Here is an 18,243-nt window from a genome sequence, read left to right as displayed (position 1 = left end):
TCACATAGTGTTGACCACAGACACTGTTCTAAATCTGTTACGTATAATTCATTCATTCTTCTCAAAAACACTTACTAGCAGATCTCAGTGAGGGAACTGAGGCAGGGAGGCGCGCAGATTCAGGCTACATTGGAGCTCAACCCCAAGCAGTCTGGTTCATGAGCATAAAATAGGGCCTCTCTACCTACAGATGCTGAATTCAAGATCTCCTTAAAACGTCCTTCTGGGATTCCCTAAGACTAGTTAAAGAAGACTGTACTTTCACATGTTATTTTCATCATATATATATATTTTAATACATAAACTATTAAGAATTTTTTACCTTAGATTTCATTTTTATTATGACCTTGAAGTGATCATTCTTGACACTTCAGTCCTACTCCTTTACCCAGGTCTTGAACTTCCCTAATTTTTAACTGTGTCTCCAAGATTCTTTAAACCAGAAGTATTTTTGAGACAGAAGGAGCCGGGGGACAAGTAAGGAGGTTCAGTGACACCGCTGGAAGTCTGTGTGGTTTGGTAAATTCCCATGTGGGAGGTTTTTCTTACAGTTTCTGGGTAGATTTCAGTGCAGCCATTCTAGAAAGGGAATTGTTTGCAGCTTTTTTTGAAATCGTTGAAGAAAATTGTTTCATATTTTGCAGCAATCGAGATTCTACAAGTTCCCTTGCCAATTTCTTGCATATCATACACATTCCTATTAAGAAATTTCTTCCTAATTCTATTCTAGATCCTTCTTATGTGGCCAGGTAGCATTGAAGAATGTGAATTTGTAACGATTTATTGAGCTCTGTTGAGAGCACTGCCCTTTGAGTTATTGCCCTTTTCACTTTTCATTTTTATTTGAAAAGGAGAAAGAGAGAGAGAAAGAGAGAGAGAGAGAGAGAGCGCCTTCCCATCTGCTGGTTCACTCCCCAAATGCCTACAGTAGCCAGGGCCGTGCCAACCCAAAGCCGAGCCAGGAACTGAATCCAGGTGTCCTAGCTGGATGGTGGGGACCCAACTCCTTGACAGCACCACTGCCTGCCAGGGTGCATGTTAGCAGGAAGCTGACATTAGGCATGGAGCTGGCGATCGAACCCAAGTCCTCTGATGTGGGAGCTGAACATCCCAAGGGAGGTCTTAATTGCTGTGCCAATCACCTGCCCTGCCCTTTGCAGAGTATTCTGCACCCATCTGGGCTGCAGAGTATAGCAAAATAAAACGGAAGCCGTCCAGTGTTTCCGTTTGAGATGACCTTGAACTTCACCTTGTTTCCCAAGAAGAAGAAATCAAAGGAAGTAGAGGTGTTGTCACAGTATTTTAAAGCCGGTGGGATTTTCAAACTGCATGGCCCCCAGATCAGTCCTGGGAAGTGAACAAGTAGCTCCCGCCTGACCCTGGAGCAGAGATGCCGTAGGCGTCTTCAGAGATCCTCGAGGAGACCCCTTGTTTCAAGCCAGACTGGGAGGCCCCTCCGTGCTCAGCTTTCTGAACCCCAGTGGAGAGTCTGTAGTGAGACCCGAGCCACCTCCGCACCCAAAACTCAGCACAGCAACATGCCTTGCTTTCTTGGTTTGGCACCTGCTGTCCCGAGAGCCAGGCTTGGAACTTGGTGGCGTGGTGCATGACGCGGTAGCCTTGTGGGGCCTGGGATGCACAGCCTCTCACGTCTCCTTGTGGTGTTGCCCAGAGGCTTCACAAGGCAGGTGCAGAGGGTTGCCCGGCACCAGGTTCAGGGACGCTTTCTGGAAGCTTGGAGGAGGACTCTCTGTCACCGAGCAGGGGAAAGCACTGTGCCTCCACCTGAACCATGTTGCGTTGCTAGTCCCAGATGAGATAGCGTCTGCGGCAGGAAGAAACCAGTAGGGGCCCCAGGGATCCTCGCCAGACGGTGCGGTCTCAGGGGAAGAGAGAGCAGAGGCTGCAGCAGGCTGGCCCCGCCGTCTCCCGCGCCTCTCCCCAGGGCTGCCGTGGCAGCAGAGCCAGGTGCGGCTTTTCACTCCTCCTGGTCCCCATCCCTCCTGCCGTGAAGGCTCCCAGGCAACACCACGCAGAGCTTCCTCTCATTTTTAATTGAATCCTAAGCGGTATATATTTTTTTTTTTCTGGAGGTCTCAGCTAAAAGTAATTACTAAAAATCCCAACAGGGCCGATCAAGATTCATAGAAAATCAAGACGGAGGAGAAGACGTTGCCCACACAGGTTTCTGTCACTCCGCTCAGAAGGTCTCGCAGTCCAGGGCAGAGATCAACCGGTCTTTGTACTTTGGACTATTAATAGGAGTCTTGAAATAAATCCCCGCTCGGTGTGATAAGAGACACTGATTTCACTGCCTGGGTATCTCTCTCTGATGGCACACACCTCCCCTTTCATCAGGTGTTGATCAAAATCAGATTAGTAGGAGAATAATCAGATCAGAACTGTTCATGCCTATCTCAATCTTGCATTGCAAATGACTTTCATGTGCTGCTTGAGCAAAGAACTGTGACCCATGGATGAACCAGCCTGTGTGTTTCCTGCACCTTGTGCTGAACTTGGAATTCCCGCAGGACCACAATCGTTAAGTCTCATTGTTGATTATCAACCGCAGTGAGATAGGTGAGGCTGGCTCCACGGGGGGCTGTGCATACGTGTGAGTAAGAGATTCTGTCTCTGAGATAAGTCCTAAGTCACTAATGGGTTATTCTGAGCTCTCCCAAGTGGAAGACAATGGAGCATTTAGTAGGTTGTGGAGTTACGTAAGACATCTCTTTCCAAACAAAGAGGAGGCAGGACACGCAGCCAAAGGGTGGAGCACAGGAGGCTGTGTGGTCTGGTGGTTCCAGGGAGAGACGTGGGGCCAGGGCTTCCTGGGTTCAGCTACCAGCCGAGACTCTGACTCAGGGAGGAGCCGAGCCAAGTCTCTTGGCTCCAGGCACATGGACTGTAAAACCGGGAGGGAGAAAGCCACAGGGCTGTGCTCAAGGACTCTGGGGAAAAACACATTTTGGAAATTAAAAAAAAAAAAAAAAGAAAAATCACCCTGTGAAGTTACAGTGTGGGGATTTTTCCAACAAGAAACAAGCATTTCTCCCACTTCTTGGCTGACAGGGCCAGCAGGGTGAGCCCCCCCCCCCCCAGCGTCTGAGGGTGTTCTGTGGGGGGAGCGCAGGGAAGCCGGGGGTTGCTCACCCTCGCCAGGTCGTCCCAAGGAGCATCCGGGGAGCCAGGCACGGGGGGCAAGGAGGTTCTGCGGGAATTCTTGCCCCTTCCTCATCCTGCCTTTCACCATCAAATGCCCTCCCCCTGAAGTCCTGGGAGGAAAAATCCCCGGCCGGGGACTTTGCCTGGATGCCTCCCCCATGCAGAGATCTGGCCGGGTGGAGCCAGCAGCCCGCGTAGCTGCAGAAGGGTGTCAGAGCCGGGGCTGACCGCTCTCTGAGCTGTGTGCTGGCTCGGGTCAGGCCGTAGGGTGGCTACCCACGCTGTTGAGCTGAGGGCTCCGCTCCCTGGCTTCAGGCTTCGTTTCTCTGGGTCTGACTGGTTTTCAGCCCTGCAGGGATACAGCCTTGAAGCGAAAGCGATCTTTATGGGTGCCTCGGTGTTAGCCAGGTGCACTTAGCTTACCAGAGCCTTGGTAGAGTCTCGTAGGAATGGGACAAGGGAGGAAGAAGAGGCAGCCGTGGCCGTGGCCGGAGTGGGGGAGGGGCCCTGTTCTCCAGAAGAGCAGTGGGAGCCCAGGAGCGGAGGAAGAGACCTAAATCCAGAAGTGGAGGCGGCCTCCTGGGGTAGTTTCCCCAAGGCGGCTTTAGAATCTGGGAGTAGGGGTTGAAGCGTGCCCGGCTCCGCCCCAGGTCACCCTGCGACGCCGCACCTTGCATTTATCAGAGTTCTAGCCATGGGCTAAGTGGCCCAGCTGTGTCTCAGCTCCTAAGCTTCCTTGTATCAGAAGGAAGTAAGCTGGCTCGCGCGCTCGCTCGCTCTCTCTCTCTCTCTCTCTCTCTCTCTCGTTTTCAAAATTTATACTTTGTTGCAATCCAGGAGAAAAAAAATGAATCAAGTCCACTCTTGCTGGAAAAGCATCTGAAGCCACACTGCCCGGTTTCTGAGTCCTTAAATTCGATCCGGAGTGAAAGCCTTCCAGACCCCTGAGGTTCGTGACAAGTTCAGTCACACACTTTGCACACTGACTCCTGTGTTTTTGACAATTCACTGTGGCTGGCACAGCCCTGGGGAGCCAGTGGTCAAATGGTCCTGTGTGTAGGAAGCTGGAGGGAGACCGACTGGGGGCAGACCTCACAAGCTTGCCGTCGCTTGCTTGGTCACAGCGTCCCATGCCCTGCGGTTGTTGGGAGGGCTTTGCTCTCTGCAGCCACGCGGGGCTGGGCAAAGGCTGCACAGTGAGGTGTCGGAGGAGCAGGGTCTGGGTGGAAGTCACGTCCCGTCCAGAAGAAGAGGTGGCCCAGAGTCTCGAGGTTTGGGAGCTCCAACATGGCCACCGGCGTCTCCCGGTGCCGTCCCCTTGTCCGGAGGTATCCAGGCCTCCTCCACAGTTCCAGGCAGCATCCGGTGGGCCTGAGCCCCTGCCTCCCTCTCTGACAGCTTCCTTGTGGAAGCAGCAGTATCAGCCTGCGTGTCCTGCAGGAAACCGCAAGTGCCCTTGTCCCCTCACTGCAGAGAGCACCTTGCTACATGGCAGACTGCGTATCTCAGCTGAAATCTGTGTATTAGATTTCTGCTGTAGGGTTAGGGTTAGGGTTAGGGTTAGGGTTAGGGTTAGGGTTAGGGGTTAGGGTTAGGGGTTAGGGGTTAGGGTTAGGGGTTAGGGTTAGGGTTAGGGTTAGGGTCTGTGTGTATGGCCCCCATTCCTTTGATTAACAGATCTTCCTTCACACCTTCTTCAGCAAAGCAGACTCCCTGTGTGCACCCGAGCTTTGGAAAGGATCAGTAAGCATAGGTACATATTTGTTGGAAAGAAGTGAATGAGTTGTTTCCAAGCTGGCATTCCCACCTGGTAGTTTTATTTTCTCCTAACTATAATCAGAATTTTTAAAACAGTAATATAGTGTCTCATGTTAGTCCTACATGTCTTAAAGGCTTATTAAAAGACACAGAGGTGACACATAAAAAATAATAACTTCTCATGACCTATGAAGATTGAGAGAATATGTCAAGGGAAAAAGCAGGTGACTGGCTGTAAAATTTCAATAATTCAATTTAATATAAATGTAAAAATCTATGACTGATGTGTTTATGTCCAGATTGGAGAATGGAGCTCCGTTAGGTATTTTCTGACTTCACTCAAGAGAGAAAACCTTTTACGGATTCTTGAATGAGAATTAATGACCCACAGAGTCAAGTCTATCAGAGGTGGTTGGTGTTAAACAAATGTTGGACTGTACATTACAGCCTAATAGGCAGTGGACTGACAGTGTATAAACGCTCAGTAAAGGTTTGTTTTTAAAAGTTTGGGTTAAACATGCTTCTATGATAGGAAATTAGAAGTTTTGTGAAAAGCAGAAGTGCCTTGGGTTCTACTTCTGCCTGGAAAAAGAACTGACAAAATGGCCCCATTCAAACTCCACCACATGTACAGATCAACCAGGAGGGATCCCACCTGCACATAATTCCATGTACTGAATGTCTGGCAACAACACTTGGGCCTATCTAATTGTAAATGCAGGATCTCTGTGTGAGGCCCATTGCATGATGTTTCTGGTTTAAGAAAAGAAAGTCTCAGAAGGAGACAGCAAAGCAGAGCTAGTATTCTAGAGCGATGTGAGGACAGCTGCCTGCACCGTGAGGATCGGGTCACAGGCTACACAGAACACGCTGGAAGGAAGGAAGAAACCGACACGCACTAAGCCCCTTCTCTGAGCCCATTGCTCTGCGGAGCACTACCTCGCCCGTGATGCTCAGAGCAGCTCTGTTTTTCTCTGCGGATCGCCTATCACTGCAGGCTGAATGGTCTGACCCAAATTCACACAGCCAGACTTCCAGACCCAGGACCTGCACCCTCAGCACCGAGGGTGGGAAGTCCAGCTCAGAGCACGTGTGTGGAATCATGACCGCTTTCTTCTGTCTTCCACAAGCTCTTCTAATGAAACAGAAACAACCACTGCATTTTCGAGTATAATGAATGATCTAAAGTGCCTCAGAGTTGGGAAGAAGAGGGCCTGGAATTCAGGCTGGAGATGGGAAAGGCTTTGTGTTTTTCCGTATAATCAGTTGTAGAACAGGATTGAATGTGGAGCACCCAACGGGCATCCTTTCTTTGGGCCATGCTTTATTTGACATTAACAGATACAAATCACAACCCCGCCTTCCAGGTATCACGCACGTGATTTTTCCAGCTCGAAAATTTTTTTGCCTGCTCAGCAGTTGCCACCGTGGTCTTCTATGATGGTTTCAGAATGAATATAGAAATAGGGGCTGGAACCACAGAGGAGCCTGAATGACTGAGTTCTTGTCTATTCCAAAATCAGATGTTTGAAGTAAACACCCACCTGAGATATTTCATGCACAACGCACAGTCACTTGAAAGCACATCCAAACACCGTGTTTTCAGGGATTACAAGTATTTTATTAATAAAATCTGCGCTATCCACATCCTCTTGAAACACAACCACCTCAAACATGTCAAAATACTTTGTTTTCCCCTCGCTAGTTGATCAATGCCAGAGAGATGGAACCACAACACCAAAATCCTGACCAACAGTTTCGAGGGGGAGAATCGCCATTCAAGATAATAGAGTACTAGAAAATCAGAAGACGTGAACCAGGGTATCCATTTCAAAGGCTAAACCACGAAGTCTTCATCCAAACGAATGTTTCCACTGTGGTCAAAATATCTGGCCATCAGTTCTTTTGAACGCTACCCTGGACACGGTGTCATCTAAAACATTAGATAGAGTTTTGAGTCTGGTGAGGAATGCTAGCCAGCCCGATTTACAGAAATGTATGGCTACGTAGCAGTAGTTCGGAGCAGTCGCTAGACGATGTGAAAGTCTGTTTTGTGACAGGACGTGATTGGTTCTGCAAGGCGACGTCCAAGCTCATTTCTGCGATTTTCCCTCAATAACACGGTGCCACTGTCCTCAGCGTCCCCCCCATCACCCTCCATCCCACCCGTCACTAAAAGTCGATCAACATTTTCCAGAGATGCTGCATGCAAGAACATGAAAAGACTCTCATGTGCTGGACATGAAAGGAAAACACATATATAACGGGTCCTCCCTGTCAGAACAATACACAGATGTGTGCAGCTGGAAAAGTCTCAGAAGAGAGCATACACATTTCTCATCCAAAAAGGGGGGAAGTTTGGCCTGTTACTTGACTACAGTTTCTAGGGCCCTGGTGCAGCTATATTTTTAGGCCTGGCTCCAAGGAGCGGCCTACGCACGTTTGGACCGAGCCAGGGAGGTACAGATGGCTGTCACGTGAGAGCACAGCCCGATCGGGCCGCTCGCTTGCAAAGTCTGTACATTTGGGCTGCTGTATTCCTCCCATTTCAAGCGCTGCCAAGTCCCGGCTGTTCCTCCGCCTTCCAGAGCCTTGATTCACTTACTTCTCCCGAAGGCGGTGGGAGAGGAGGAGGATTGCGCAATTCTGACTGTGTTATGGTTTGGGGGAGACACTCACCATCTTGGCTCCTTGTCAGGTTTTAAATGTAACATTTTGCTAAGTGTAAAGCTGTGTGTCTGTTCCTTTTCTGTTGTCGTTATTGTAACTTCAATATTTGCAAAACATAACATCAGAATACTTCAAATCCAGCCCAAAGCAGTTTGTTATTCATGAAACCCAACTCTTACACATGTCAGTTTACCAGGAGCTTGCAGCAAAGGACGATTTTCTCCCTTCCTCCCTTCCTTCCTCCCTTCCTTCCTCTCTTCCTTCCTTCTTTCTTTCTTGTTCCTTCCATTCATTTATAATCATTCTCTCTCTCTCTTTTTGGTGATTCAAGGATAATTCTATCAATCAATAGCAAAACCCCATACTCTATTATACTAACATCAAAGTCAGCTCTTATTGGTGGCATTCCTTGGAAAACAGAAGCCTATCGGTTAAAATTATTCTACCATTTGAAATATTCTGTGAATCACTTGGAAAGCATAGAGCACCATAAGGGTGGGGGGAGTCTTTGATTTTCTCATGTTAAAAACCTGCAGTGTCCGTTATAAAAAGCTGTAGGTTGAAAGTGTTAAGGATGTGCTTCTGGTAGCCAGCATTAAAGCTCTGCTTTCCTACTCTTTGGGGGACAGCCTGCAGCATGGCTTACTCTCTCTCATATTCTTCTTACATAGGAAACTCCTCAAAGAGCTGAATGGATTCAGTGATTGGCACAAAGCATTTTTGGGTCCTCACCAGGAGGCATGGTGTCCTGTCGATGGAGTTTCTGGGTGTGATCATTCCTACTCCAGAGCTGATCTGCTGAGCTGCCAATCAACAAGTCACAGCCTAGGAAGGCTGTGACATTTGTTAATCAGTTCCTTAACCTGGAAGACATGCAAGGTACGTGCAGTCCCCCAGCTGACCGACTGACCATTTTGCTTTCAGTTTGGAGAGTTCGGTGGTGTACAGATTGGCACCACTACCACTATCAGCGGAATCACTCATCTGCCTTCCAGGGCAAACAAGAAAATGCCTTTCTCTTAACTACAGCATTTCACTGTTAGCAAAGTGTATCGATGGGCAGTGTGGAGAGGCAGAGGCAGCCCAGCTGCTGTCTTGGATTTCTGCTTTCAGTTGAGTACACTGATAGAGAAAGTTCTTGACAACATTGAAACTGCAGGAAATTCTGTTTTGAGCTCCTTTTGTACAACATCGATATTGTTCAGGAGTTTCCCATCACAGGGGACTTGGGCTTGAAGTCACGCCACTTCAAAACAAAGCAAAAACTACCCCCTAATCAAAGGACGTAGTGCTTAAATAAGGACTTGAAAGCAGAATTGTGAGCTGCTGGCTGGACTGTGCCTACGAATCAATAATAGGGTTATGAGCCAAATACAGTTTTGTGCACAGAATACATCTGCACCCGCCAGCCTTCCTCAAAGCTATTTAGCTGCAAAGAGAGACACTCTGCAATGTGCCACAAACGTGCTATCTGTACAAGTACTTCCTATTATAAATGCTCTTGTTTTTGTTTAAATTGGTGTTTTTATCCTGAGCTATTAATTAAAAAAAAAAGTTTTCCCTTATAACGCTTGACTTTCAGAAGAAAGAATCTTTAGGCCTCTTCTCTTACGAGAATAATTTCTCTTTACACTGGCAGAGCTGCCTAAGTACAGCCAGAGCTCATTAAATAGACTTCTGAGCATAATTATAATTAACAATTAGCTAGAAATTAGGTTGAATGATTTGTTGTAGATGATAGAATGGAAGCGTAATGTAATTATTTTTAAACCTTCTACATCATTAAGAATACAACTACCACCATATTTCAATTATTGAGAAGCAGAGAGCCCTGCCAAGCCCCGCGCGAGTGATCTACGTACAGAGCCAAGCGAAGGCAGCTGAGACAGCCGCCCTGGCCCAGGTGTTTATAATTACTTGTATTTTTGCAAAGCCTCTTTTCTGCTTGGCTTTCCAAGCTATGAGGGCACTTCAGAAATGGCATTAAAAGATAACTTTAGTTTGGTCCAAACAAAATTCTGAAATCCGTGAATCTTTTTTTTCCCCATATTATGCATTTTCTGTGAACTTTCTGAAGATCCCTATATATGTGTGGATCTTAATTTTTTGGCAGCAAAATAAACTTCGAACTCCACTTCCCATGAGATTTTTGAAGTTCGCTCATGTTTTGGGCCTTGACAACATCCCCAGTAGGGGAAATGAAGAGATTCCACCTGGTTGCCCAGTGACTTCTCCACACCTTGCCTTTCTCTAAGATGCAGTGGGGGACAGTGCTAGGAGGCGGGAAGGACCTGGGGCAGCCGTTACAAACCTCAGACCTTATTAACCAGAAAGCTGTACGTCAGTGGTGGCGAAAGTGAGCATGAAGAGTAAACCCCAGACTGTGAGGACAGTTCTGTGCCATTGTTTCCCAGTTTGGTGTGCTTTTGACTTTGAATATCCCCCAAATCAATGTGTATCTTGTTGTACCTATACGAATGTTTAAAAATACAATAGAAACCTGAAGAAATGCTCTTTTGTTTCTTGAAAAATATAAAAAATATTCATTTAGAGCAGTAAATATTGGCAAAAGTTTTCTCTCTTTCTCCTTAAAAATAATTTTTCTTTTTAACCTCAGCTAGCCAGTGTGCCATTTTCTCTCCCAATTCTGAGCAAGACTCCTACACCTTCTGCTGCTGGCCTTCGGAAGCCGACAGGGGGCACATCCTGACCCCCACATAAAAGACCTGATACCTGTGTTTCCACATCACAAAGCAGGCCACCAAGCACACAAGGCCACAGACCAAGTTCAGAACCATCTGGACGAGCAGGAACACCTGGAAGGTGCCCGTGATGCTGGTACAGTCAGTCACATCCCGGTACACAAAGGTCCGGCTCAGCGGCTCCGAGGACGGCAGCTTGCACTGGCAGGAGTCGGGGGCGTTCTCACAGGTCAGGTGCGTGAGCAGCGAGTAGTGGTGGGCGGCGAAGGCCACGGCCAGCACGCACACCACCAGCCCCAGGGCGCTCAGCACGAAGTACAGCAGCTGAAAGAAAAGCCGGAGGAAAGTTCTCTGGGTTACAAAGACCACGGATGCCGACTCACAAAGCGAATCAGTGCACGCCTGACATGGGAGCTGTGCCCTCGGACACAGCACCGAGACGTGGATCCTGAGCAGCGGCCCCTCGGCCACCCAGGTCCTCAGTGCCGTTGGCCTCCACGTTAGCTGTGGATCGACAAAGTCTGGCCCCAGTTCTCTCGGTGCCGCTAAAGAACATCGGAATGGCCAAACATTTCAGCCCTTCGGCTTACACGTGAAATAACTGATAGAGATCCCACGATCTCATGGATGAGAGCAAACTGCAGTCCAGGGTGCAGAACAAGAAATGTTCCTGTGGTTGGACTCACATGCTGGCCACGTTCCTCTCAATGTCCTCCTGCTGAGGGCCAGGTGAGCGGCAGGGGCCCCTGTATTTGGTGCAAGATTTGTATCCTGACAGTCACAAGGTGCTCCCCGGGCTCAGCGCGTAGCCCGCTGGTGAAGAAGCCCCATCCCATATCAGAGGGCCTGGGTTTGAGTCCTGCCTCTGCTCCCAATTCCAGCTTCCTGCTAATGTGCACCCTGGGAGGCAGCAGCGGGTTCAAGTGGTGGGTTCATGCCATCCATGTGGGAGCCCTGGATTCAGTCCCTGGCTCCTGGCTTTGGCCTAGCCCCACCGTGGCTAATGTGAGCATGTGGGGAGTGAACCAGTGGATAGAACTGCACTCACTCACTTGTTTCTCTCTCTCTCTCTCTGACTCTACCTCTCAAATATTTTTTTCTAAAAAAATTTTAAATTCCTCTTTACAAGGAACAATTCTGTTGAGTGAAAACTCCCTAAAGTAAGATTAGTTCCAGTCATTGCCAAGTTCAGAAAGTAGCTCAAACCAAGAATATGCTGTCTTCCCACTTCCAATTATATGTAATTCAAAAATCAAAACGTATGTAAGAAACTATGAAATATGTGAATGCAAGTCCTCCAAATGAGTGATTTTCACACAATGACAACTTTAAGTGTTCAATGTGAAATACTTAAAATTTTGTTTCTCTTCCCTCAGAGTGGGGAGGAGGGTGCTGTGCCCCAGGCAGTGTCTGATTTGCCTGTGAGGGAGCCTGCAGAATCGTATGCACCTGTGCCGTGTGTCTGGGTCTCTGGGAGAGCATGGAATTAGTCAAAGCCATTTGTGTTTTAATGGATCTTAATACGTCTTTACCAAGGCAGTGGAGGGGATCTGTGGACCTTCTCACAATGCTACCTTGAAAACACACACACACACACACACACACACACACGAGATTTTTCAGATAACTGGAAGGATTTTCAGAGATGACCTGTGTTTCTCTATCTGTGAAGCAGTTTATAGAAATGTGGTGTATCTCACGACCCCAAGAGCAGCTCACACCCAACATGTGTAATATTGTGGAACCAGAGAACCAGACGGATAAAAGTGGCAGCATTATTAAGGCTTTCTTTTTTTTTTTATTTGCTCTTTTTAAATATCACCCAGAGGTCTCCCAACCACTGGTTCACTCCCGCAAATGCCCACAACAGCCATCCAATGGCAGGCCAGGTCAAATCCAGGAGCCAGGAACTCATTCCGGGTCTCCCACATGGGTGGTAGGAACCCTAGTACTTGAGCCATCATCTGCTGCCTCCCAGGGTGTGCAGTAGCAAGAAGCTGGACTTGGAAGTGTAGCTGGGACTGCACTGTGGCATGCAGAGGCCCCAAGTGGTGTCTTAACTGTAGTGCCAACTCTTGCCCAAGAAATATAAAATGTTAAAGGAAAATTTAATTTGTGATACTGAGGCAGTGCCTTGATGTTGTCTCTAATATATTCCGATTACATTTTATGTAAAACTGGAGTGTTTAAGGTCGGCGCTGCGGCTCACTAGGCTAATCCTCCGCCTTGCGGCGCCGGCACACCAGGTTCTAGTCCTGGTCGTGGCGCCGGATTCTGTCCAGGTTGCCCCTCTTCCAGGCCAGCTCTCTGCTGTGGCCCGGGAGTGCAGTGGAGGATGGCCCAAGTGCTTGGGCCCTGCACCCCATGGGAGACAAGGAGAAGCACCTGGCTCCTGGCTTTGGATCAGTGTGGTGCGCCGGCCGCAGCGCGCCAGCCGCGGCGGCCATTGGAGGGTGAACCAACGGCAAAAGGAAGACCTTTCTCTCTGTCTCTCTCTCTCACTGTCCACTCTGCCTATCAAAACAAACAAACAAACAAACAAACAAAAACTGGAGTGTTTATACTGGTTTAAAAAAAAAGAGGGGGTTATTTTGCAGGGCTGATGGGACAGAATATTCGAAATATTCCGGGTTGTTCTAGAATATTGAGGCTTGATGATTTAGTCAAGCCCTTGGTGCCAACAGCCAAATTGTGCTGGCCATGCTGTGTGCCTACACCCACTGCGTGCATCTCTGTTGTAGCCCACGGAGAGCAGGGGACTCTCTGCTCTGGGAACATCAGTACAACCATGACGCCAACAAGGAAGGCCCATGTTAAAGTGATACTTTCCCGCCTGGGCCCCCTGCACGCTTTGTCACCAGTGAATGTGAACAGGAGAGAGAGATTTCCTGTACTGTCCCTGCTACTTCCAGTTCTACACACAAACACATTTGTAGCAAGCAGATTTCTGCAACGTTCATATGGGAAAAGCCCATTGGCTGAAATGGGAATTTTGTCTATTTTTAAAGGGATGACCTTTAGGCTAAGAGATGAAAAGATTTGCACAAGGCCGTTTCAGGCCATTTCACAAGTGCACAGAGGTACTGTGTGATGGTTAAGAGCATGAACCAGGGAGCCCAGCTGCCTGGGTGAGCACCTGCTTCTCCCTTCACTAGTCAAGGTCCTTGGGCAAATCGATCGATCCATGTGCACCTGTATTTCTGCATCGGGAAACCTGAAGTGCCGATCAGAAAGGCACCTACTTTGTAGCATTGAAAGAGGTGGTATCTGTTCAGGGCTTAGAACAGCGTCGGGGACACAGTAGCCCCAATTAAATATTTGTGAAATAAACAAGTTAGTAGACATGGGAAGAATGCTAATTCTCAGGACATCAGCCCTGCCAGCTGTGTCTTATTCGTGGACGTGGGGGAGTAGTGAGAGGTGTTTGGCTAGTAGGAAGGATGTAAACACATACACAAACACAGCGACTGCTAGTTGTAACTGAGCCTCTTCAACATGCTAGAAGCCAGCAAAACCACACATGTGCACTAACATCAGTGTGTGGTGCACCGAGCTGAGATGCCGCCTGTGATACCGCATCACCTATGAGGACTGCTTCAAGTCCTGGGTGCTCTGCTTCCCCTGAGCTCCCTGCTAATGCACCAGGAAAGGCAGAGGAAGATGGCCCAAGTGCCTGGGCCCCTGCCACCCAGGTAGGAGACCCCACTGGAGTTCCAGATTCCTAGCTTTGGCTGGGTCCAGCCCCAGACAATGAGGCCATTTGGGAGTGAGCCAACGGATGGAGAATCTCTCTCTCCCTTTCAGAAAGAAATAAAAATAGACCTTTACTTATAAAAATAAATCTCAAAAAATGTATCTTTAAAAACAATATATGTGCATGTGTGCACACAGAAGATAAGGCCCAGACGGTCGCATGGGCAGGGTGCTTGCTCTCTGGGAACTGAAGGGGACCGGAATGAGCTCCCAGACAAAGCTGAAGCCAGTGGTCACTCTGGGAGACACTAAGTGGCTGTTACGCTGGTGAGTGGCCTTTATGAAGATGTGATCCATCCCCAGCCCCCCAAAACCCCGAAATACCATGGGAAGCACAGAGGGAGTCAGCCGTGGCCTCCTGAGCCAGTGGAGAGCCCAGAGATTGGCTGGAGCTCATGCCCGGCCTGGAGATGATACAGAGAGCATCAGGAAGGGTCACGCTCGGCGAGAGCAGAGCCCCCACATCTGTCAGCGGCATCGCAGGGAGGAAACACGGCGGCCAGTGTGAGCTCCCAAGTGGGGACTGCTCAGCCTGCCGTTGGCAGTGACTTTGCCCCACTTTCTTTCCAACCCTTTATTTTTTTTTTTATGTTTCTATTTTTTTTTTTTTTTTTTTTTGCTCTTGCTCTTTATTTGAACCAAGGTGCTGATGGTGAGGTGGGCTTGGAGCCTCTCTGAAGCTTTGGCTTCTGCTGTTTACTGGGGTTAGCTGGAGGGAAAGGGGAAAGTTGATGAAAATCTAGTTTATAGTGTTTTTCATCAACTGAATGAAGTTCCTGTAATTTAAGAGCCCATTTCTTACCAAGTTTTCTGGCTTCTTTTTTTCCACCAAGTCTTCATCAGATCTTTTTATTTTTTCTTTTTTAACCAAGCCTTGCTCAACAACAAGCAAAAAAACCCCTAAACTTTCTTTTAAAGAAGGTTGTCAGACAGAAAAATAAAACTCCAAATGCAGGCCTATCCACTCAAAACCTAACTCTATTTTTTAAAATAACCTGTAGCTGTTACCACTCTTAGGTAAATAGTTCTTTTTATTTTAAGATTTATTTATTTACTGAAAGTGGGAGTTAGAGAGGGGGAGAGACAGAGAGAGAGAGATCTCCCATCTACTGGTTTACTCTCCAGATAACACAATGGCCACGGCTGCATCAGACTGAAGCCAGGAGTCGGGAGCTTCATCCAGGTCTCCCGTATGGGTGTCAGGGGCCCAAGCACTTGGCCCATCTTCCACTGTTTTCCCAGGCCATTAGCAGGGAGCTCGCTCGGAACTGGAGCAGCTGGGGTTTGACTCAGTGCCCATATGGGATGGTGGTGTCACAGCAGTGGCTTTACTAGCTATGCTAAAATGCTGGCCCTAACGATTTCTTCTATACACAATAAAAGATAGCTTTTCTTCTGTACATATGTTTTATCTCAACAGCTTTTAAAATTAATTCATACAATGTGAACTTTTAAAATCTGTTAATTGGGGCTGGAGCTGTGGCATAGTAGGTGAAGCTGGTTCAGGTCCTGGCTGCTCCACTTCTGATCCAGCTCTCTGCTATGGCCTGGGAGAGCAGAAGAGGATGACCCAAGTCCTTGGGCCCCTGGCCACGCGTGTGAAACCTGGAGGAAGCTCCTGGCTTCAGTCTGGCCCAGCCCCAGCCATTGAAGCCATTTGGGGAGTGAGCCAGTTGATGGAAGACCTCTCTCTCTCTCTCTCTGCCTCTGCCTCTCCGTGTCTCTGTCTTTCAAATAAATAAACCTTTTTTAAAAATCCATTAATTAGTTCTTCACAGCATGATTTTTTTTAAAGGATCAGCACTTCTTTTGTCAATAGCTTCAATGATTTGAGAATATTCTAACACGTTTTATTTTTTCATCTTGATAATTTCCAAGTAATATTGGCAAGTTTTTACTCTTATTTCTTAAGTTTTCTTGTTGGAGTTATCAACAGTGTACCCAGTCTTTTAGAAATGACTCATTTATTTGGAGGCTAGAGGGACAGAGGGAGAGACAGAGATCCATCTTCCACTCCCTGGTGCACTCCTTGTGTGCTGACAGTAACTAAGGATGTTCTATTCAGACCAAAGCCAGTGGCAAGGAACTCCATCCAGGTCTCCCACGTAGGTGTCAGAAACCCAAGTATTTGAGACTCAGTCTGCTGCCTCCCATGCACTTTAGCAGAAAGCTGGGTTGAAAGTGGGGACTGGACTTGAATGTGGGTGTCCCAATTAGCAGATGAAGCCGCTGTGCCACAGTGCCTTCCTCAGATATCCAATTGTTTATGTTTTCTTATATAAAAAAAGCAAACGATTGCATGGACAAAAAAATAATAACACAGAAAGCTTTTTATTCTCTTTCTACCACATAGTTGAGAGAAAATGTAGGGATTTGATTTCTCCTAGCTCTGATTGCTGGATTTGGTGTTTCTATCCTTGAACTCTGGAAGGGAATATGTAGGTTTCATTCTGGGATAAATTCTACTGCGTAGTGAAAATGCTGCGTACTTGGATCCCACCAAGTGCACTGTGCTTACAGAGAAAAAAATCACATGCCAGTGAAAGACACGCACGCTTGCCAAGCCATGCGCATCTCGGCCTTCCCCCCTTGTCCTGAGATTCCTGGCACGGGGCGTTTGGATGCACCCAGTGTACTTTTTCTGTCTCACTGGTCCCACCTACAAAAGGAAATACTCTCAGACTGCTTCATTATTAAAATATTCCAAATAACCCCTGAGAGACGGAAGTGGGTGCTGATAGAGACACTTTTCACTGGCCAAGTGTTTTGTTGCACTGTCGAGTTCTCAATATTCCTTTTAAGGACACCGAAGGACACACTTCACATGCTCCAGGGCCAACCCCGTCCACGGAAATGAAGAATTAAAAAAAAAAAAACAAAAAACCAGTATTACCTTGGGGTCTGGATCCATGCCCTCATAAAACATTTTTTGGCCTGCCTTAAAAATGCAATTTCTAGACTCATCAGATATGAGCATACAACCCCTTAGAAAGCACTCCTTTATTTTGTACTCGAGTTTCTTTCTATGCAGTGATGAAAGAGAAAGAAAAATCACAACTTACTTTCATAGAAAACTGGATACACGTCCGTTCATCAACTTGGTACGAGACACAAAGCATAAACAAGCCAAGATAGGCCACCACGCAGACCTGCAGTGGGGAACATGGAATAAGGCAAGTTAGCAGGCAGGTCAAGGTCCTAACGACATCTAGTCGGTGCCTTTGACCAGTCACGTCCGTGTGGCCGAGCTGTTCAGCTGTTCATTTCGTTTCCTTATCTTTGTGCTGTGTTTCCCGCCCAATTTGTGGAGCCAGTTTTTAAAACAGTGAACTCCATTCTTTTTTTTTTTTTTTCCCGTTTAGCCAGTATTTAGTACACCCCTTTGGTGTGCCAGGTGCTCCGCAAGGTCCCGCAGTGTATACAGTGATGAATAGAACGTCCTCAACCTTAATCAGTTTATAGCCCAAGTGAGACCAAAAATACATGCATACATTCCGTAGTCTCAGGGCACTATATGTCAAATGCTACTCAGAGAAGTACAAAAAGAGGAAGAAATTTCTTTGAGTTGGACATGATAAAAGGCTTCACACAAGAGGTGGATTGTAATGATCCTTGAAAGAGGCAGCAGGGTTGATTATCATGTATACACAAGGCGTGTGCAAAAATGCATGGAAACTGTATTGTGGAAAAACTTGGCATGGATCTGGAAATACTTTTGCACCAGAATTAACCTTTTAATTTTGTTTTTCCCCAAATGTTTGGAAGAACATGTGCATATCTCATGTAATCATCTGAAACCCTGGAAAGTAGGTGCTGTTGTGATCCTCGTAATGAGGAAGCAGAGGAGTAAGATAGTGAATAATGGGACCAGGATTCTAGCCAGGAAGCTTGGGTGGAGAGCTGCTGTGTGTAGACAGTGTAGTGTGGTGCACACAGGGCTGTACCGAGTGTGCTGGAAGAACAGGAAAGTTGGGGGTGCATCTTAGGCCTTGTGGTTAAGATGCCCAAGACCTCTGTGACAGTGCCTGCGTTCAGTACCCAGCTCCAAGTCCTCACTCCAGTTTTCTCCTAGACCATGGGAGGCGGTGGTGATGGTCCAAGGCCTCGCCACCCTTGTGGGAGACCTGCACTGAGTTCCTGGCTCCTGGCTGCAGCCCAGCCCAGTCCCAGCTGTTGTGAGCACTTGGGAAGTGAA

General features: G+C 47.6%; 1 protein-coding gene across 1 annotated transcript in view; it reads right to left on the bottom strand.

Moving 5' to 3' along the window:
• Positions 1–8,938: 8,938 nt before the first annotated feature.
• SSPN (sarcospan) overlaps positions 8,939–18,243 on the bottom strand; it is a 35,048-nt gene continuing 25,743 nt past the window's right edge. The window contains 2 exon segments of the mRNA NM_001082050.1: positions 8,939–10,619; positions 17,111–17,197. Of these exon segments, the coding sequence (NP_001075519.1) occupies positions 10,254–10,619; positions 17,111–17,197 (453 nt within the window). The 3' untranslated portion in view covers positions 8,939–10,253.

This window comes from Oryctolagus cuniculus, chromosome 9, assembly GCF_964237555.1.
Source record: "Oryctolagus cuniculus chromosome 9, mOryCun1.1, whole genome shotgun sequence".
NCBI lineage: Eukaryota > Metazoa > Chordata > Mammalia > Lagomorpha > Leporidae > Oryctolagus > Oryctolagus cuniculus.
This window is presented reverse-complemented; position numbering and strand designations above follow the sequence as displayed.